This window comes from Symphalangus syndactylus, chromosome 8 (assembly GCF_028878055.3).
Source record: "Symphalangus syndactylus isolate Jambi chromosome 8, NHGRI_mSymSyn1-v2.1_pri, whole genome shotgun sequence".
NCBI lineage: Eukaryota > Metazoa > Chordata > Mammalia > Primates > Hylobatidae > Symphalangus > Symphalangus syndactylus.
Window position 1 is genome coordinate 59,498,860 of NC_072430.2, and position 22,680 is coordinate 59,521,539.

The window sequence follows — 22,680 nt, forward strand, 5'->3', positions numbered from 1 at the left end:
TCAAAGAACTAAAAGTAAATCTATCATTCAATCCAGCAATTCCACTACTGGGAAATCTACCCAAAGGAAAAGGAGTCATTATTATCAAAAAGACACCTGCACACATATGTTTATTGCAGCACAAATGACAATTGCAAAGATATGGAATCAACAAGATGAATGGATAAAGAAAATGTGGTGTACATATACCGTGAAATACTACTCAGCCATAAAAAAGAATTAAATAATGTCTTTTGCAGCAATTTGGATGGAACTGGAGGCCATTATCCTAAGTAACTCAGGAACAGAAAACCAAATACCAAATGTTCTTACTTATAAGTGAGAGCTAAGCTATGGGTATGCAAAAGCATACAGGACAGTTTGATGGACATTGGAGGCTCAGAGGTAGAAGGGTAAGAGTGTGGTGAGTGAAAAAAATTACCTATTGGGTACAATATTCAGGTGATGGATGCACTAAAAGCCCAGTCTTCACCACTGTACAGTTTCATCCATGTAACCAAAAACCACTTGTACCCCTAAAGCAATTGAAACAAAAAAAAAAATGAAAGTTTAAAAAAATGAGCATAAAAAAGGCGGAGCAGGTGTTATTTTTCTCAGGTTCATCCCTTTATTATTAATTCATTTGCTTTCTGTTACTCAGAGGAGCCTGGGCACATTTTCAGGATTTGGTAAGTTTTATGATAAGATGAGGTCAGGCCTTTGGAGAATTTTCTTCTCTGTTTTCCAGACACCGATTTCTAATCCTTTGGTTTGGTTTTTTAAGTTACACCCCTTAATTTTGCTGAGTGCTTTTAATGTTTAAATTTTTTTATGTATTCCATTTTAATAAAATACACTTAATTATAAGTTTATATGATTTAATTTTTCCCATAAGTTTTTGGGGTACAGGTGGTATTTGGTTACATGAGTAAGTTCTTTAGTGGTGATTTCTGAAATTTCGGTACATCCATCACCCAAGCAATGAACACTGCACCCAATGTGTAGTCTTTTATCCTGCATCCCCCTCCCACTTTTCCCCTTGAGTCCCCAGAGTCCATTATATCATTCTTATGCTTTTGTGTCCTCATAACTTAACTCCCGCTTATAAGTGAGAACACATGATGTTTGGTTTTCCATATCTGAGTAACTTCACTTAGAATAATGGTCTCCAACTCCATCCAGGTTGTTGCCAATGCCATTATTTCATTCCTTTTTATGGCTGAGTTGTATTCCATGGTGTGTGTGTGCATATATATATATATATATATGTATATCACATTTTCTTTATCCACTCATTGGTTGATGGGCATTTAGGCTGGTTCCATATTTTTGCAGTTGCAAATTGTACTGCTATAAACATGCATGTGCAAGTGTCTTTTCATGTAATGACTTATTTTCCTCTGGGTAGATACCCAGTAGTGGGATTGATGGATCAAATGGTGGTTCTACTTTTAGTTATTTCAGGAATCTCCACACTGTTTTCCATAGTGGCTGCACTAGTTTACATTCCTACCAGCAGTGTAGAAGGGTTCACTGATCACCACATCCATGCTAACATCTACTGTTTTTTATTTTTTGATTATAGATATTCTTGCAGGAGTGAGGTAGTATCGCAATGTCATTTTGATTTGCATTTCCCTGATCATTAGTGATGTTGAGCATTTTTTCATATGTTTGCTGGCCATTCGTATATTTTCCTTTTTTAAAAAAATTATACTTTAAGTTCTGGGATACATGTGCAGAAAGTGGAGGTTTGTTGCATAGGTACACATGTGCCATGGTGGTTTGCTGCACCCATCAACCCGTCATTTACATTAGGTATTTCTCTAATGCTATCCCTCCCCTTGCCCCCCACCCTCCAACAAGCCCCAGTGCGTGATGTTCCCCTCCCTGTACCCATATGTTCTCATTGTTCAACTCCCACTTATGAGTGAGAACATGTGGTGTTTGGTTTTCTGTTCCTGTGTCAGTTTGCTGAAAATGATGGTTTCCAGCTTCTCCATGTCCCTGCAAAGGACATGAACTCATCTTTTTTCATAGCTGCATAGTATTCTGTGGTGTATATGTGCCACATTTTCTTTATCCAGTCTATCATTAGTGGGCATTTGGGTTGGTTCCAAGTCTTTGCTATTGTGAATAGTGCTGTAGTAAACATACATGTGCATGTGTTTTATAATCCTTTGGGTATATACCCAGTAATGGGATTGCTGGGTCAAATGGCATTCCTAGTTCTAGATCCTTGAGGAATCACCACACTGTCTTCCACAATGGTTGAACTAATTTACACTCCTGCCAACAGTGTATAAGCATTCCTCTTTCTCCACATCCTCTCCAGCATCTGTTGTTTCCTGACTTTTTAATGATCGCCATTCTAACTGGTGTGAGATGGTATCTCATTGTGGTTTTGATTTGCATTTACCTAATGAGCAGTGATGATGAGCTTTCTTTCACATGTTTGTTGGCCACATAAATATCTTCTTTTGAAAAAAAGCGTCTGTTCATATCCTTTGCCCACTTTTTGATGGGGTTGTTTGTTTTTTTCTTGTAAATTTGTTTAACTTCCTTGTAGATTGTGGATATTAGACCTTTGTCAGATGGATAGATTGCAAAATTTCTCTCCCATTCTGTAGATTGCCTGTTCACTCTGATGATAGTTTCTTTTGCTGTGCAAAAGCTCTTTAGTTTAATTAGATCCCATTTGTCAATTTTGGCTTTTGTTGCCTTTGCTTTTGGTGTTTTAGTCATGAAGTCTTTGCCCATGCCTATGTCCTCAATGGTGTTGCCTAGCTTTTCTTCTAGGGTTTTTATGGTTTTAGGTCTTATGTTTAAATCTTTAATCCACCTTGAGTTAATTTTTGTATAAGGTATAAGGAATGGGTCCAGTTTCAGTTTTCCGCATATGGCTAGCCAGTTTTCCCAGCACCGTTTATTAAATAGGGAATCCTTTCCCCATTGCTTGTTTTTGTCAGGTTTGTCAAAGATCAGATGATTGTAGATGTGTGGTGTTATTTCTGAGGCCTCTGTTTGGTTTCATTGATCTATATGTCGTTTTTGGTACCAGTACCATGCTGTTTTGGTTACTGTAGCCTTGTGGTATACTTTGAAGTCAGGTAGTGTGATGCCTCCAGCTTGTTCTTTTTGCTTAGGATTTTCTTGGCTATGCGGGCTCTTTTTTGGTTCTACATTAAATTTAAAGTAGTTTTTTCCAATTCTGTGAAGGAAGTCAATGGTAGCTTGATGAGAAGAGCATTGAACCTATAAATTACTTTGGGCAGTGTGGCCATTATCACAATATTGATTCTTCCTATCCGTGAGCATGAAATGTTTTTCCATTTGTTTGTGTCCTCTCTTATTTCCTTGAGCAGCGGTTTGTAGTTCTCATTGAAGAGGTCCTTCATATCCCTTGTAAGTTGTATTCCTAGGTATTTTTTTCTCTTTGTAGCAATTGTGAATGGGAGTTCACTCATGATTCGTCTCTCTATTATTGTTGTATAGGAATTCTTGTGATTTTTGCATATTGATTTTGTATCCTGAGACTTTGCTGAAGTTGCTTATCAGCTTAAGGAGTTTTTCGTCTGAGATAATGGGGTTTTCTAAATATACTATCATGTCATCTGCAAACAGAGATAATTTGATTTCCTCTCTTCCTATGTGAATACCATGTTTTTTTCTCTTGCCTGATTGCCCTGGCCAGAACTTCCAATACTATGTTGAATAGGAGTGGTGAGAAAGGGCATCCTTGTCTTATGCCGCTTTTCAAAGGGAATCCTTCCAGTTTTTGCCCATTCGGTGTGATATTGGCTGTGGGTTTGTCATAAATGGCTCTTATTATTTTGAGATACATTTTATCAGTACCTAGTTTCTTGAGTGATTTTAGCATGAAGCAGAGCTGAATTTTATCGAAGGCCTTTTCTGCATCTATGGCGATAATATTGTTTTTGTCATTGGTTCTGTTTATGTGATGGATTACATTGATTGATTTGTGTATATTGAACCAGCCTTGTATCCCAGGGATGAAGCCAACTTGATCATGGTGGATAAGCTTTTTGATGTGCTGCTGGATTCCGTTTGCCAGTATTTTATTGAGAATTTTCACATTGATGTTCATCAGGCATATTGGTCTGAAATTTTATTTTTGGTTGTGTCTTTGCCAGGTTTTGATATCAGGATGATTCTGTCCTCATAAAATGCATTAGGGAGGAATCCCTCTTTTTCTGTTGTTTGGAATAATTTCAAAAAGAATGGTACCAGCTTCTCTTTGTACTTCTGGTAAAATTTGGCTGTGAATCCGTCTGGTCCTGGGCTTTTTTTGGTTGGTAGGCTATTAATTACTGCCTCAATTTCAGAACTTGTTATTGATCTGTTCAGGGATTGGACTTCTTCCTGGTTTAGTCTTGGGAGGGTGTATGTGTCCAGGAATTTATCCATTTCTTCTAGATTTTCTAGTTTATTTGCATAGAGGTGTTTATAGTATTCTCTGATGGTAGTTTGTATTTCTGTGAGATCAGTGGTCATCTCCTCTTTATCATTTTTTATTGCATCTATTTGATTCTCCTCTCTTTTCTTCTTTATTAGTCTGGCTAGTGGTCTATCTATTTTGTTAATCTTTTCAAAAAACCAGCTCCTGGATTCACTGATTTTTTGAAGGGTTTTGTATGTCTCTATCTCCTTCAGTTCTGCTCTGATCTTAGTTATTTCTTTTCTGCTAGCTTTTGAATTTCTTTGTTCTTGCTGCTCTAGTTCTTTTAATTGTGGTGTTAGATTGTCAATTTTAGATCTATCCCACTTTCTCATGTAGGCATTTAGTGCTATAAGTTTCCCTCTAAACACTGCTTTAGCTGTGTCCCGGAGATTCTGGTACATTGTATATTTGTTCTCATTGGGTTCAAAGAGCTTATTTATTTCTGCCTTCATTTTGTTATGTACCCAGTAGTCATTCAGGAGCAAGTTGTTCAGTTTTCATGTAGTTGTGTGGTTTTGAGCGAGTTTCTGGATACTGAGTTCTAATTTGATTACACTGTGGTCTGAGAGACTGTTTGTTTTGATTTCCGTTCTTTTGCATTTGCCGAGGAGCATTTTACTTCCAATTATGTGGTCAATTTTAGAATAAATCCTATGTGGTGCTCAGAAGAATGTATATTCTGTTGATTTGGGGTCGAGAGTTCTGCAGATGTCTGTTAGATCCAGAAGAGCAAATTATTTAATTTCCATGTATTTGTATAGTTTTAAAATTTCCTTTTGGAGTTAATTTCCAGTTTTATTCCACTGTGGTCTGAAAGAGTGCTTGATGTGATTTCAATTTTCTTAAATTTATTGAGTCTCATTTTATGGCCTATCATATGGTCTATCTTGGAGAAAGTTCCATGTGCTGTTTAATAGAATGTGTATTCTGTGGTTGTTGGATGAAATGTTCTGTATATATTTGCTAAGTCCATTTGTTCCAAAGCAGAGTTAAATCCATTGTTTCTTCATTGACTTTCTGTCTTGATGACCTGTCTAGTGCTGTCAGTGGAGTACTGATGTCCCCCACTATTATTGTCTATCTCATTTCTTAGGTCTGTTAGTAATTGTTTTATAAATTTGGGAGCTCCAGTGTTAGGTGCATATATGTTTAGGATTGTGGTATTTTCCCGTTGGACAAGGCCTTCTACCATTATATAATGTCTCTCCTTGTCTCTTTTAACTGCTGTTGCTTTAAAGTTTGTTTTGTCTAAGAATAGCTACCCCTGCTCACTTTTGGTGTCCATTTGCATGAAAAGCCTTTTTCCACTCCTTTGCTCTAAGTTTATGTGAGTCCTTATGTGTTAGGTGAGTCTCCTAAGGGAGCAGATAGTTGGTTGGTGAGTTCTTATCTGTTGTTACCCATTCTGCAGTTCTGTATCTTTTAAGTGGAACGTTTAGACCATTTACATTCAATGTTAGTATTGAAATAAGAGGTACCATCACATTCATCCAGCTCTTTGTTGCCTGTGTACTTTGGTTTTTTGTTTTGCTTTTTAACTTGTATTTTTGTTTTATAGGTCCTGTGTGATTTATGCTTTAAAGAGGTTCTGTTTTGATGTGTTTCCAGGATTTGTTTCAAGATTTAGAGCTCTTTTTTGCTATTCTTGTAGTCATGGCTTGGTAATAGCGAATTCTCTCAGCATTTGTTTGTCTGGAAAAGACTGTATCTTTCCTTCATATATGAAGGTTAGTTTTACTGGATACAAAATTGTTGGCCGATAATTGTTTTGTTTGAGGAGATTGAAGATAGGGCCCCAATCCCTTCTAGTTTGTAGCGTTTCTGTTGAGAAATCTGATGTTAATCTGATAGGTTTTCCCTTATAGGTTACCTGGTGCTTCTGTCTCACAGCTCTTAAGATTCTTTCCTTCATCTTAACTTTGGACAACCTGATGACAACGTGATCAGGCGATCTTTTTGTGATGAATTTCCCAGGTATTCTTTGTGCTTCTTGTGTTTTGATGGCTAGGTCTCTAGCAAGACTGGGGATGTTTTCCTCAATTATTCCCCCAAATATGTTTTCCAAGCTTTTAAAATTCTCTTCTTCCTCAGGAACACTGATTATTCTTAGGTTTGGTTATTTAACATAATCCCAGACTACTTAGAAGCTTTGTTCATATTTTCTTTTTCTTTTTTTCTTTGTTGGATTGGATTAATTTGAAGACCTTGTCTTTGAGCTCTGAATTTCTTTCTTGTTCAATTCTATTGCTGAGACTTTCTAGAGCATTTCACATTTCTAAAAGTGTATCCAAAGTTTCTTGAATTTTTGATTTGTTCTTTAAGCTATCTATTTCCTTGAATATTTCTCCCTTCACTTCTTGTATCATTTTTTGGATTTCCTTGCACTGGGCTTCACCTTTCTCTGGTGCCTCCCTGATTAGCTTAATTATTAACCTACTGAATTCTTTTTCAGGCAAATCTGGGATCTCTTCTTGGTTTGGATCCATTGCTGGTGAACTAATGTGATTTTTGAGGGGTGTTGAAGAGCCTTGTTTTGTCATATTACCAGGGTTGGTTTTCTGGTTCCTTCTCATTTGGGTAGGCTCTGTCAGAGGGTAGGTCTAGGGCTGAAGGCTGTTGTTCAGATTCTTTTGTCCCTTGATGTAGTACTCTCCCTCTTTTCCTAAGTATGAGGCTTCCTGTGAGCCGAACTGCAGTGATCATTGTCTCTCTTCTGTGTCTAGCGACCCAGCGAGTCTACCTGGCTCTGGGCTGGTACTGGGCATTGTCTGCATAGAGTCCTGTGATGTGAACTATCTGTGGGCCTCTCAGCTATGGATACCAGCACCTGTTCTGGTGGAGGTGACAAGGGAGTGCAATGGACTCCGTGAGGGTTCTTAGCTTTGGTGGTTTAATGCTCTGTTTTCATGCCAGTTGGCCTCCTATTAGGAGGTGGCACTTTCCAGAGAGCATCAGCTGTAGTCGTGTGGAGAGGGACCAGCGGTGGGCAGGGCCCTAGAACTCCCAAGATTATATGCCCTTTGTCTTCTGCTACCAGGGTGGATAGGAAAGGACCATCAGGTGGGGGCAGGGCTAGGCATATCTGAGCTTAGACTTTCACTGGGCAGATCTTGCTGCAGCTGCTGTGAGGTATGGGAGTGAGATTCCTAGGTCACTGGAGTTGTGTACCTAGGATAATTATGGCTGCCTCTGCTGAGTCATGCAGGTTGTCAGGGAAGTGAAGGAAAGCCAGCAGTCACAGGCCTCACCCAGCTCCCACGCAAACTGAAGGGCCGGTCTCACTCCCACCGTGCCCTACCCCCAACAGCCCTGAGTCTATTTCCAGGCAGAGGGTGAGAGGGGCTTGAAAACTTGCCCCAGGCTACCTGTCTTCCAGCTGCCAAAGAAAAGAGCTTGGTTCTTCCTCTGCCTGTGGAGTTTGCGCACTGGATTTGCGCCCTCCCCCAAGTTCTGGCCAGGAGGCTTCTTGCCCCATTCAAATTGTTACCAAGTTCAGCTAGAGAATTCCTTCTCCCTGTGGAGTTTTACCCTCTGCTTCTCTGGCCACCATCCCAATGAATCCCTGTGGTACCAGGCAGGAATTGCCTGCCAGGGGACCCAGAAAGCTCCCACGGCCTTTCTGCTGCTTTCTCTTCCCCAGTATTTCACTCAGCTCTCTAAATTGACTCAGCTCCAGGTAAAGTCGGAAACTTCTCCTGCAAACAGACCTTCAGGTTCTCCAGTAGGGGTGTGCATTTAGGAGAGGAGGGTCTCCCTTCCCCACTTTCACAGTTGGGGCATTCACAGTATTTGGGGCATCTCCCGGGTCCTGTATGAGCAGTCTGCTTCCTTCAGAGGGTCTGTGGGTCCTCTCAGGATTGCTGGTTTGTTCTTAGAGCTATCTAGAGCTAAAATTTCCAACGCAAGCCTCCGTACACTGTACACTGCTCTGTACAGAATTGCAATGTAGTCCTGCCTGAGTGCTTTTTAAGAGTAATTTCTCCACTAATGTCTCATTTCATTGTCAAGGGAAGCAGGCAGGGGTGCCATGCAATGGAGGGCTGGATTATCTATCACCAGGGAGAGACGCTTGTTGCCCTTGGCCAAGAGTCAGTGTGATATCATAGCTGCCATCTGGGTTAAATTATGATATCTGGCACCATTACAGAGATATTTCATGTAGTATAAACTTCAGGTAACCGAGGCTTAATTTTTAATCATCAAAATATTTAAACCATAGCTGACCTTTGCACAGTGCAGGGGTTAGGGGCACAAACTCCCTGTTATGTGTATTATATAGAGTATTCTTACAATAAGGTAGAGAAAAAATGTTATTAAGAAAAGCATAAGGAAGAGAAAACATCCCACTGTTCATTAAGTGGAAGTGGATCATTATAAAGGTCTTTATCCTCATCATCTTCATGCTGAGTAGGCTGAGGAGGAAGAGGACAAGGAGGGCTTGGTATTGCTGTCACATGGGTGGCAGAGGTGGAAGGGGAGGCAAGAGAGTTAGGTATACTTGGTGTAAATTTATAAAAAGGCATCGTAATTTTTGTCTGACTTTTTTGTTTCTCATTTCCCTAAAAATGTTTCTTGTTTTGTTTTGTTTGAAGAGACAGAGTCTCTGTTACCCAGGTTAGAGTGCAGTGGTGAAATCATAGCTTACTGCAGCCTCAACCTTTTGGGCTCAAGAGATTCTCCCAGCACAGCCTCCCAAGTAGCTGGGACTACAGGCACGCCCCTGACTAATTTAAGAAAAAAGATTTTTTTATAGAGACAGGATCTTACCATGTAGCCCAGGCTGGTCTTGACCTACTAGCCTCAAGCAATCCTCCTGCCCTGGCCTCCCAAAGTGTTGTAATTACAGGCATGAGCCAGTACACCCAGCCCTAAAAATGTTTCTACATGGTACAAATCCTTCTTCTACTATCTACTTTAGTTTCAGTGCCTATACCACACAAAAGGTCTATGTTGTTAAAGAAGTTAAAAGCAGTCTTGAATAATTGGGACCCTTTAGCTAGATTGTCTAAAATCATTTTTTTTTCTGGCACTGCTTCTTCTATGTCTTTCTCATTCTCTAGCACTGGTTTGGAAGCACTCATCTCCAACATGTCGTCTTCAGTTAATTCCTCTGGTGTGATACGTATTAGCTCTTCAGTTTCTCCAACACACACATCTTGAAACCCTTCACTAATCACTTTTTTGCCATTTCCATATCTCTTTCATTATTTCCTTGATTAGCTCTGTCATAAATCCTGTGAACTCATACAAAACATCAGACAGTTTTTTCAGCAGGAATTGTTTTGAGCTTGATGGCTTTCACAACTTTTTCTGTATCAGTGACAGCATCTTCTATAATGTAATCCTAGATTTTTATTATCTTCTCTCTGTCAGGGTTCTCTTCCATACTGTTGACAATCTTTCATAGAATATCTTGTGTAATGAGCCTTAAAGATTCTTATGACCCACTGATCTAAAGGCTGAATTAGAGATGTTGTGTTTAGGGGCAAATAGACAACAATCTTTAATTTTTGAACTCAGGAGATTCTGGGTGGCTGGGCCATTGTCCAATGTCAAAAGAACTTTAAAGGGCTGTCCCATGCTGGCAAGGTGTTTCCTGACTTCAGAGACAAAGCATCAATGGAGCAACCCAGAAAAATGGTTCTTATTGTCCAGGCCTTGTTGTACAAACAAAAGATTGGCTGCTGGTGTTTGTATTTTCCCTTCAAGCTTCTGGAGTTAGCAACTTTATTGATAAGGGGTGTCCTGATGATAAACCCAACTACATTTGCACAAAACAGTAGAGTTAGCCCATTCCTTCCTGCCTTAAATCCTGGTGCTCGCTTCTCTTTCTTACTAATAAATGTCCTTTGTGGCATTTTTTTTTTCCAGAATAGGACACTTTTGTCTGCATTACAAACTTGTTCAGACAGTTATCTGCATCTGGGAACTCTCTGCTGCCTCTTGGTGGACAGAAGCTGCTTGATATTTTAAAAAATTGTTAAACCATCCTTTGCTGACATTAAATCCTCCAGCTTTAGATACTTTACCTTCCTTTTGCTTTAAGTTGTCATATAATGACCACTTTTTCTCAAATCATATTAGAGTCTACAGGTATATCTTTCTGATAGCAATCCTCCACCCACATAAAAACAGCATTTTTAATATGATTTTAAAAGGTATCTTGCAAAAAAATGCAAGGTTTTCATGGCTGCTGGTATAGCTGCAGCAACAGCTCCCCTCCCCTCCCCTCCCCTCCCCTCCCCTCCCCTCTCCTTCCTTCCTTCCTTCCTTCCTTCCTTCCTTCCTTCCTTCCTTCCTTCCTTCCTTCCTTCCTTCCTTTTTTACAATGGTCCTTATTCAGGATTCATTTATCTTGAGACGGCAGGCAACCACAGCTGCAGACTTCAATTTATGCCACATTTCAAGCAATTCAACTTTATTTTTGTAATGTCATGACTTTTCTCTGCTTCTTGGGAGCACTTCCAGCATCACTAGTGGCACTTTGTATGATTCTCATGGTGTTATTCAAAGTTTATGGTATTGCACTAAACACAATGCAAAATATGTGTGAACCAAGAGAGATTAGTTTTTTACTGTCATACACAATTTACTGGAGGACAGACTGCTTACACAGGGTGTTTTAAGCAGATACTCAAAACACTTGAGCTCACTGCAATAGCAACCAGAGGTGGCTACAAAATCATTACTGTAGTACAGTATGTACTAAAGTTAGTTTTATGCAGTTAGAATTTAATGCTCTATCTTTACATTTGTTTCCATGCTCTTAACTGCAAACACCACCATGTATGGTCTCTGTTTACCCATGGGTTTTAATAAATTTTAACTTTGTTTAGTAGATTTGTGTACATTTTATGGTGGTAAATGTCCAAATAGACTAGTATCTACATATATTTTATGCATTCATGACATACCTTTTTTTTGATATTTCTAGGCTACTCAGTTTTTCTGGGAGTTTTTCAAATTGTTGCAAATGTTCAAAAAATTCCCAGTATATTGAAAAAAATCCACGTATAAGTGGATGTGTGCAGTTCAAACTCATTATTGCTCAAGGGTCAACTCTACTTGCACTCATTTGGGTAAATGTAACTGACTCATATAAATTAATTCTGATAACATTTCTAAAATATGTCTTACAGATTACTCTGTTAGTGATGAATACATTAAACTGTCCTTGATAACTAAAAGGTAATTGTGATAAATATTTTTTACTTGTACTACTTTCTTTTTAAAAAACTTTTAGGTTCAGGGGTACATGTGCAGGTTTGTTGTATAGGTAAACTTGTGTCATGGGGGTTTGATATACAGATTACTTTATCACCCAGGTATTAAGCCTAGTAACCAATAGTTATTTTTTCTGCCCTTCTCCCTCCTCCCAACCTGCACCCTCAGGTAGGCTCTAGTGTCTGTTGTTCCTCTCTTTGTGTCCATGTGTTCTCATCATTTAACTCCCACTTGTAAGTGAGAATATGAGGTATTTGGTTTTCTGTTCCTGCATCAGTTTGCTAAGGATGATGGCCTCCAGCTCCATTCATTTTCCTGCAAAGGACATGATCTTGTTCTTTTTTATGGCTGCATAGTATTCCATGATGTATATCTACCACATTTTCTTTATTCAGTCTGCCATTGATGAGCATTTAGGTTGATTTCATGTCTTCGCTATTGTGAATAATACTATGATGAACATATGCATTCATGTGTCTTTATGGTAGAATAATTTATATTCCTTTGGGTATGTACCCAGTAATGAGATGCTGGGTCAAATATGAGCTCCACTTTTAGCTCTTTGAGGAATCGTCACACTGCTTTCTACAATGGTTGAACTAATTTACACTCCTACCAACAGCGTATAAACATTCCTCTTCTCTGCAGCCTCACCAGTATCTGTTATTTCTTGACTTTTTAGTAATAGCCATTTTGAGTGGTATGAGACGGTACCTATTATGGTTTTGATTTGCATTTCTCTAATGATCTATGATATTGAGCTTTTAAAAATATGCTTGTTGGGCACATGTATGTCTTCTTTGAGAAGTGTCCGTTCATGTTTTTTTTTTGCCCACTTTTTAATATAGTGGGTTTTTTTTTCTTGTAAATTTAAGTTCCTAATAGATGCTGGATATTAGACCTTTGTCAGATGCATAGTTTGTAAATATTTTCTCCCATTCTGTAGGTTGTCTGTTTACTCTGTTGATAGTTTGTTTTGCTGTGCAGAAGCTCTTTAGTTTAATTAGATTCCACTTGTCAATTTTTGCTTTTGTTGCAATTGCTTTTGGTGTCTTCCTCATGAAATCTTTGCCAATTCCTGTGTCCTGAATGGTATTACCTAGATTTTCTTCCAGAATTTTTATAGTTTTGGGTTTTACATTTAAGTCTTTAATTCATCTTAAGGTGGCTTTTGTATGTGGCATAAGGAAGTGGTCCAGTTTCAATATTCTGTACATGGCCTTGCTTGTTTTTGTCAGCTTTGTCAAAGATCAGATGGTTGTGGGGGTGCAGCATTATTTCTGGACTCTCTATTCTGTTCCCTTGGTCTATGTGTCTGGTTTTATATCAGTACCATGCTGTTTTAGTTACTGTAATCCTGTAACATAGTTTGAATTTGAGTAGTGTGATGCCTCCTGTTTTGTTCTTTTTTTTTTTTTTTTTTTTTTTTTTTTTTTTTTTTTTTTGAGACGGAGTCTCGCTCTATTGCCCAGGCTGGAGTGCAGTGGCGCAATCTCGGCTCACTGCAAGCTCTGCCTCCCGGGTTCACGCCATTCTCCTGCCTCAGCCTCTCCGAGTAGCTGGGACTACGGGCGCCCGCCACCACGCCCGGCTAATTTTTTTTTTGTATTTTTAGTAGAGACGGGGTTTCACCGTGGTCTCGATCTCCTGACCTTGTGATCCGCCCGCCTCGGCCTCCCAAAGTGCTGGGATTACAAGCGTGAGCCACCGCGCCCAGCCTGTTTTGTTCTTTTGCCTTGGCTATTTGAGTTCTTTTCTAGTTCCATAGAAATTTTAAAATAGTTCTTTCTAGTTCTGTGAAGAATGCCACTGGTAGTTGGATAGGAACAACACTGAATCTGTAAATTGCTTTAGGCAGCATGGCCATCTTAACAATACTGATTCTTTCTATCTGTGAGCAAGAAATGTTTTTCCATTTGTTTGTGTCATCTCTGATTTTTTTAAGTAGTGTTTTGTAATTCTTATTGTAGAGATCTTTTTCCCTCCTTGGTTAGCTGTAATCCTAGGTATTTGATTCTTTTTGTGGCGATTGCGAATGGGATTGCATTGTTGATTTGGCCCTTGGCTTGGCTGTTGTTGGTGTATAGGAATGCTAATGATTTTTGTACATTGATTTTGTATCCTGAAACTTTGCTGAAGTTATTTATCAGCTGAAAGAGCTTTTGGGCCAAGACTTTGGGGTTTTCTAGGTATAGAATCATGACATCTGCAAACAGGGATAGTTTGACTTACTCTCTTTCTATTTGGATGTCATTTATTTCTTTCTTTTGCCTGATTGCTCTGGCTAAGACTTCCAATACTTTGTTCAATAGGAGTGGTGAGAGATGCATCCTTGTCTTGTACTGGCTTTCAAGGGGAATGCTTCTAGTTTTTTCCCATTCAGAATGATGTTGACCATGGGTTTGTCATAAATGGCTCTTATTATTTTGAGGTATATTCCATCAATACCTAGTTTGTCGAGAGTTTTTAATATGAAGGGGTGTTGAGTTTTATTGAAAGCTTTTTCTGCATCTGTTGAGATGATCTTATGGTTTTTGTCTTTAGTTCTGTTCATGCAATGAAGCACATTTATGGATTTTATCGGTGTTGAACCAACCTTGCATCCCAGGGATAAAGCCTACTTGATCATGGTGGATTAGCTTTTTGATGTGCTGCTGGATTTGCCTTGCCAGTATTTTGTTGAAGGTTTTTGCATCAATGTTCATTAAGGATATTGGCCTGAAGTTTCATTTTTTTGTTGTATCTCTGCCAGATTTTGGTATCAGGATGATGCCGGTCTCATAGAATGAGAATGAGAAGGGGAGAAGTCCTTCCTCTTCAGTTTTTTGGAACAGTTTCAGTAGGAATGGTATCAGCTCTTCTTTGTACATCTGGTACATTTATTACTGATTTAATTTCAGAGCTTGTTATTAGTCTTTTCAGGGATTCAATTTCTTCTTGGTTCAGTCGTGGGAGAGTGTATGTATCCAGGAATATATCCATTTCTTCTTGATTTTCTAGTTTGTTTGCAAAGAGATGTTCATAGTAGTCTCTGATAGTTATTTGTATTCTGTGAGTTCAGTGGTAATAGCTCCTTTATTATTTCTAATTGTGTTTATTTGGACCTTCTGATCTTTTCTTCTTTATTAGTCTAGCTAGCAGTCTGTCTAGTTTATGAATTTTTTCAAAAAACCAACTCCTGGATTCACTGATCTATTGAATGGTTTTTGTGTCCCAATCTCCTTCAGTTCAGCTCTGATTTTGGTTATTATTATTGTTATTTTTTGTCTTCTGCTAGCTTTGGGGTTGGTTTGTTCTTGCTTCTCTAGTTCTTTTAGTTGTGATGTTAGGTTATTAACTTGAGATCTTTTTAACTTTTTGATGTGGACATTTAGTGCTATAAATTTCCCTCTTAACACTGCTTTATTCTCATTGGTTTCAAAGAACTTTTTGATTTCTGCCTTGATTTTCATTACTTACCCAAAAGTCATTCAGGAGCAGTTTATTTAATTTCCATGTAATTGTAGGGTTACAAGTGATTTTCTTAGTCTTGATTTCTATTTTTATTGTGCTGTGGTCTGAGAGTGAGGTTGGTATAATTTCTTTTTAATTTGCTAAACATTGTTTTATATCTGATTGTGTAGTTGATTTTAGAGTATGTACCATATGGCAATAAGAATGTATATTCTATTCGTTTCGGGTGTATAGTTCTGTAGATGTCTATTAGGTCCATTTGGTCCAGTGTCAAGTTCAGGTATTGAATATTTTGTTGATTTTCTGCCTCAATGATCTAATATTGTCAGTGGATGTTGAAGTCTCCCACTGTTTTAATGTGGGAGTCTAAGTCTCTTTGAAGGTCTCTAAGAACTTGTTTTATGAATCTGGGTGCTCCTGTGTTGGGTGCATATATATTTAGGAGAGTTAGCTCTTCTTGTTGAATTGAACCCTTATCTTTATGTAGTTAATGTCCTTCTTTGTCTTTTTTGATCTTTGTTGGTTTAAAGTCTGTTTTGTCTGAAATTAGGATTCCAGCTATATTAGTCCGTTCTCATGCTGCTGATAAAGACCCAAGACTGGGCAATTTACAAAAGAAAGAGGTTTAGTTGGGCTTATAGTTCCACGTGGCTGGGGTAGCCTCATAATCATGGCAGAAGACAAGGAGGAGCAAGTCATGTTACATGGATGACAGCAGGCAAAGAGAGAGAGCTTATGCAGAGAAACTTCCTTTTTTAAAAAACCATCAGATCTCGTTAGACTCATTTACTAACACGAGAACAGCACAGGAAAGACCTGTCCCCATATTTCAATCACCTCCCACCAGGTTCTTCCCATGACATGTGGGAATTGTAGGAGTTACAATTCAAGATGAGATTTGGGTGGGGACACAGCCAAACCATATCACCAACCTTACTTTTTTCTGTTCCCCATTTGCTTTGTAGATTTTTCTCCATCCCTTTTTTGAGTTTATGGGTGTCATTCCATGTGAGATGGGTCTCTGGAAGATGGCATACCATTGGGTCTTGCCTTGCTTCTTTATCCAGCTTGCCACTGTTTGCCTTTTTTTTTTTTTTTTTTTATGCTTTACATTCTAGGGTACATGTGCACAACATGCAGGTTTGTTACATAGGTATACATGTGCCGTGTTGGTTTGCTGCACCCATCAACTTGTCATTTACATTAGGTATTTCTCCTAATGCTATCCCTCCCCCAGCCCCTCACCCCTGCTGACAGGCCTCTGTGTGTGATGTTCCACACCCTGTGTCCATGTGTTCTCATTCTTCAACTCCCACCTATGAGTGAGAACATGCAGTGTTTGGTTTTCTGTCCCTGTGATAGTTTGCTTAGAATGATGGTTCCCAGCTTCATCCATGTCCCCGCAAAAGACGTGAACTCATCCTTTTTTATGGCTGCATAGTATTCCATGGTGTATATGTGCCACATTTTCTTTTTTCTTTAAATATTTCTTTGGGGGAGAGGACACCACACTTCTACTCAATGAAGAGAAACATTTTTACAGCCCAGAGGTCCTTAATTTTTTTTTTTTAACACCTATTATGCCATGAATTCATAGGGAATAGGTTCCAGCAGCTCAGGCTCCTTCCCATTGGTTCTCACAAAGTGTGCTTCTCTGGGTGGAGCAGGCTGGCACTTTAGTTGAACCCAGGTACCTTTCTCTTTGGCTTCTTTCTTTTTCTGATCATTTTCCTTTACGCGTTTCAGGAAGCTATCTCGGCTCTTAGAGTGCTTAATGTGCTCAATATGCATATTAATTCTCTTGGCAAGAATCTTGCCCTTAACTTGTTTGTTTACAACAATGCCAACAGCATGCTGGGTAACATTGTAGACTCTCTCAGTTTTGCCATGGTAACACTTGTGGGGCATTCCTTTTTGAACAGTACCCATTCCCTTGCTGTCTACAATATCACCTTTCTTATAGATTCGCATATACATGGCCAAAGGAACAACTCCATGTTTTCTAAAAGGCCTAGAGAATATATATCGGGTGCCTCTCCTCTTTCCCTTTTTGTTTGTCATTTTGGCGAATTACTGGAAGATGGCGGTTCCAGCCAAAAAGCCACATTTTCTTAATCCAGTCTCTCATTGATGGACATTTGGGTTGGTTCCAAGTCTTTGCTATTGTGAATAGTGCCACAATAAACATACATGTGCATGTGTCTTTATAGTAGCATGATTTATAATCCTTTGGGTATATACCCAGTAATGTTATCACTGGGTCAAATGGTGTTTCTAGTTCTAGATCGTTGAGGAATCACCACACTGTCTTCCACAATGGTTGAACTAGTTTACACTCCCACCAACAATGTAAAAGCATTCCTATTTATCCACATCCTTTCTTTACTCGGAGCATTTTGCCCATTTACATTCAAGGTTATTATTGATATGTATGGACTTAATCCTGTCATCGTGTTGTTAGTTATTATGCTGACTTGTTTGTGTGGTTGCTTTATAGTGTCAGTGATCTGTGTATTTAAGTGTGTTTTTGTAGTGGCTGATCACCGTCTTTCCTTTCCACATTTAGTGCTTCTTTCAGGAGCTCTCGTAAGGCAGGTCTTACGAGACCCTCAGCATTTGCTTGTCTGAAAAGGATCTTATTTCTCCTTTGTTTCCAAAGCTTAATTTGGCCAGATATGAAATCCTTGGTTCGAATTTATTTTCTTTAAGAATCTTGAATATAGGCCCTCACTCTCTTCTGGCTTATAGAGTTTCTGCTGAGAAATCCACTGTTAGTCTTATGGGTGTCCCTTTCTAGGGAATCTGAACTTTCTAGCTGCATTTTTTTTTTTTTTTTTTTTTTAGATGGAGTCTTGCCTTGCCGCCCAGGCTGGAGTGCAGTGGCACGATCTTGGCTCACTGCAACCTCCGCCTCCTGGGTTCAAGCAATTCTCCTGCCTCAGCCTCCCAAGTAGCTGGGATTACAGGCGTGTGCCACCACTCCTGGCTAATTTTTTGTATTTTTGGTAGAGAAGGGGTTTCACTGTGTTAACCAGGATGGTCTCGATCTCCTGACCTCGTGATCTGCCTGTGGCCTCCCAAAGTGCTGGGATTACAGGTGTGAGCCACCACGCCCAGGCTTTAATGTTTTTTTCTTTCATTTTGACCTCAGAAAATCTGATAATTGTATGTTTTGGGGATGATCTTCTTGTAAAGTATTTTGCAGGGGTTTGTTGCATTTCCTGAATTGGAATGTTGTCCTCTCTAGCTAGGTTGGAGACGTTCTCATGGATGATATCTTGAAATAAATTTTCCAAGTTGCTTCCATTCACCCCATCTCTTACAGGAACACCAGTGAGTCATAGATTTGGTCTCCTAACATAATCCCATATTTCTTGGAGGTTTTTTTCATTCCTTTTCTTTTCTTTCTTTTATTCTTTTCTGTCTTATTTCAGAAAACCAGTCTTCAAGCTCTGAGATTCTTTCCTCCGTTTGGTTTATTCTGCTGCTAATACTTGCAGTTGCATTACGAAATTCTTGTAGCATGTTTTTCAGCTCTGTCAGGTCAGTTACATTCTTTTCTACACTGGCTATTTTGTCTGTAAGATTCTGTATCATTTTATTGTGATTCTTAGCTTCCTTAGACTGGGTTTCAGTGTTCTCCTGAATCTCAATGATCTTCATTTCTATACATATTCTGAATTATATTTCTGTCATTTCAGCCATCTCAGCCCAGTTAAGAACCCTTGCTGGAGAATTAGTGCAATCATTATAGAAAAGAAGACACTCTGGCTTTTTGAATTGTCAGAGTTTTTGTGCTGGTTCTTTCTCATCTTTGTGAGCAGATGTTCCTTCAGTCTCTAAAGTTGCTTTCCTTTGGATGGGTTTTATTTCTGTTATCCCATTGATGACCTTGAGGGTTTGATTGTGGTATAAGATGGGTTCAGTCAACTGGCTTCATTTCTGGAAAACCTTAAAGAGCCAAGGCTCAGCTCAGAACTCCTAGACTGCATATTGTAATTCTGAGGGACTGATATTGGCCTCAGCTTTGTTATCTGGCTCCTCCGGGTTAGGAATCTGCTGCACTGAAGGGGCTGTGGTGCTCCTGGACCACTGGTCACAAGACTCCAGTGGCTTCATAGGGCAGTAGCAGTAGGATTTGTCCTTGTTCACAGGTGCCAGCAGCAGTGGCAGCAGCAGTGTGGTGAGGTGCACACTCATCGGCTGCAGCAGGGTGCTAGTGGGTGCTGGAGTTCTGGCCTCCACGTGGGTGTTCCCAGCAGTGGTGGTGGTAGCATGGCTTGGGTTTTGGGGCCCCCCGCCTGCTACTGTGTGCACATTTGCACTGGTGATGGTGTTAGCACAGGGGTGGAGTGCTGGTGGGCACAGGACTGTTTGCATGCTCTGTGTGCATTCACTCAGGAGGTTGTTGGGTCCACTGTTCTCCGTGCCTTGTTTTGCACTAGTGGCAGTGTGGACACTGTGGTGGAGTGCTGGTGGGGGCGGTGCTGGCAGGCTCCATGTCTGATAAGGTTCCAATGACAGTGGTGGTGTGGTGGGGGGTTGAAGGGCAGAGCGCACTTATGCTGGCAGCAGTGGCTTGGCATGGTGCACATGCATAAACGTGCTGGCAGGAAGGGAAGGCAAGATCTGCTGGCGCACACACACCTTCCAAGCAATGCAGGATGTGCCTCTGGGCAAGTACTTGCAGGCAAAGTGGCACACGGGAGGCTGCAATGGGGGAGGAAGCAGATGGGCTGGTGAGTGTTTGCAGGGGCATTCTGCTGGAGCCCTCCTCTGGTCAGGTGCAGTCCGCCAGCACAGAAACTATGATGCAGGCCCCCAGGGGCTGTACTGCAAGCAGGTGTGGCGAGGCTGGGGGCCCTGAGAAAGGCCAGCAGACTATGGGGTTCTCAGATTGGACTGCCCGGTCTCATGGGCAAGATTACCTCGCAGGGTTCAGGTCGGACAGTTCCCCTAGGGCTAAAGTCTCCCATGGGAGCAAGTCGAGCCTGGGGGGATGGATATCCCTGGTTGTGCTCCACTACAGATGCTCTCGAACTAAGCCCTCTGGACTCTGCACCAGTTGGAGTTCTGCCCCTACCACTTCTCTAAGAAGCTCTCCCTGCTAACACAAGTGTCCATGGTGGTCAAGAGGTCTCCTGCATGGGCATTCAGAGGCTCACGGTGAGAGTGGGTTTCTCCTTGCCTGTTCAACTCACTCCTCCCACAGGAGTCAGTGGGGGCCAGGAACAAGTCCTGGGGTGTGGTAGCCCCATGCAGGGTTCCCAGCTTCCTTCCCTTTCAGCCCAGCATCTGTGCCTTCCCTCTCTGTTCACTCTCAATGCCTTTCCTCTAAAGATCTGCTAGTAGCCTGCCAGTCATCCTGATGTCCCCTTCCTTCATTTGGAGATGTTCCTCCTGGCTGCATCTCATAGGCAACCCTGGAGAAGTCTTCCACTTGCACTACTTTTTAATACATGGATGGTGTATCAAAGATTATCAAGGGATACTGGTCTTATTTGGATTGCTTTGTTTTCTAAACTCCACTATACATTTTATAATTTTCTCCTTGCATTCCTAAAGGAAGGCAAGGTCTGGGAGATATTTTTCTTGTGGCACGAATTTAATACACAGGCTCCTGTGACTAGTGCATACCAATTTCTCAGGGCCTAGAGTTAGTACGAACTTCTGAGGGATTCTATTAGAGGTCTGGGGATGACATGGAAGTGACTGTACTTTCACAGTACCCTGAAGTACCTTGGCAATTGCCATAAACAACTGATGAACTGTTTGTTAATTATTTTCATGTTTCAGGTCATGTTCAAGAATTGTTTTTCTAGAGCCTTTTCTTTGTCTAATTTCTGCTTTTAAAAAATCTATTTTTATGCAACCTGTTTTTTAAAGTTGAGTGACCACCAGGAAAAGTTACAGCCAAATATAGTAGGCTAATTTTCCCAATAAAAGATATCTCTTCACAGTGGCAGAGAGAAATGGCACAGACCTTGGTGACAGACCTAGGTGTTAATTCTGGCTTTATTCCATACTAAATGTAACACTTAACTATTTACTGGCTTCGTCCCATATTAACTATAAGATCTCAATGGAATAATTGATGCTATTTGCCTCATTCATAAGATGGGTTCAGTAATAACTTCCTTGTAGAGTTGATGAATTATGTATATGTGTACAGTACATATGCCTACACATAGCTCAACAAAAACTAGTCAGTGCATTTGCAAATTATGCCTTTGACAAAGGACTAATATCCAGAATCAACAAGGAACTCAACTCAGCAAGAATAAAAACAAATAACAGCATTAAAAGCTGAGCAAAAGACATGAATGACATTTCTCAAAAGAAGAAATACAAGCAGCCAACAAACCCGTGAAAAAATGCTCAACATCACTGATCATCAGGCAAATTATGAGATACCTTACCTCAGTCAGAATGGTTACTATTAAAATGTCAAAAAAACAACAGATGTTGGCATGGATATGGAGAAAAGGGAATGCTTATGTTGTTGGTGGAATGTAAATTTGTTCAACCTCTATGGAAAACAGTATAGAGATTTCTCAAAGAACTAAAAATAGAACTACCATTTGATCTGGCAATCCCACTATTGGTTATCTACCTAAGGGAAAAGAAATCATTATATCAAAAAGACACCTGTACTCATACATTCACAGCAGCACTGTTCACAATATGAAAGTCATGGAACCAACCTAAGTGTCCATCAGCAGTATTGAATGAATAAATAAATGTGATATATAAACCATGGAATACTATGCAGCCATGAAATATCATCCTTTGCAGCATCATGGATGGAGCTAGAGGCTATTATTCTAAGTGAACTAACTCAAAAACCTGAAACCAAATACTACATGTCCTCACTTATAAGTGGAAACTAAACAATGGGTACACATAATAAAGATGGAAATAATAGACACTGGGGACTCCAAAAGGAGAAAAGTGAGAGTGGGGTGAAGGCTGAAAAATTACTTATTAGGTACAATGTTCACTATTTGGGTAGTAAATACACTAGAAGCCCAATCCCCACCAGTATGCAATATACCCATTTAACAAACAAGCACATGTACCCCCGAATCTAAACAAAAAAATAAAAACTAAAAGAACAAACAAAAAACAGTGAAGGCTATTTAGCATACATAATTGGCTTCAGGGAAGCAGTGAATTAATTGTCTGGTTTCACTATATGAATTTTATTCCAGGAATTATTCCCTGAGTTTGACATTTGTCATTATATTTTCTTCCATAATTCAGAGGAGAAAATCTGAGCAAAATTTCTCCTCTTTGGCTAAGTCATGGCATTTTGCTTTCTGACAGTGAAAAAGTAGCTAAAAGCATGTATAGCACAGCATATTAAGCCTCAAGTGTATTTTTTTGATGTTGCTTCACAGATATGTTTTCCTATTTCGATGTGTAGTTGTGCATGAAGACACAGGGATAAGTAAGGATTTGAAAAGGGATTATAATGCCAAAGATAACACATACTATGCAAAGTGAAATTAACTATGAGAACATATGGTGAAGCACAGATACCCTTATCTACAAAATATAGC

General features: G+C 39.8%; 2 protein-coding genes and 1 pseudogene across 4 annotated transcripts in view; 1 reads left to right on the top strand and 2 right to left on the bottom strand.

The window, feature by feature from the left end:
• Window positions 1-22,680, bottom strand: part of LOC129487840 (ubiquitin-like) — a 401,690-nt pseudogene that overhangs the window by 359,740 nt on the left and 19,270 nt on the right.
• The window catches only part of SLC35F4 (solute carrier family 35 member F4), a 308,259-nt gene that overhangs the window by 72,313 nt on the left and 213,266 nt on the right, over window positions 1-22,680 (top strand). The gene's annotated exons all lie outside the window — the stretch shown is intronic.
• LOC129487843 (large ribosomal subunit protein eL21-like) lies at window positions 16,621-17,194 on the bottom strand. The gene has a single exon (XM_055289260.2). It carries the CDS (start codon window positions 17,177-17,179, stop codon window positions 16,697-16,699), a length of 483 nt encoding a protein of 160 aa, XP_055145235.1. The 5' UTR covers window positions 17,180-17,194; the 3' UTR covers window positions 16,621-16,696.

Excerpts from the sequence above, each read along its gene's own strand:
- LOC129487843 (XM_055289260.2), bottom strand. The coding sequence starts at position 17,179 with ATGACAAACAAAAAGGGAAAGAGGAGAGGCACCCGATATATATTCTCT.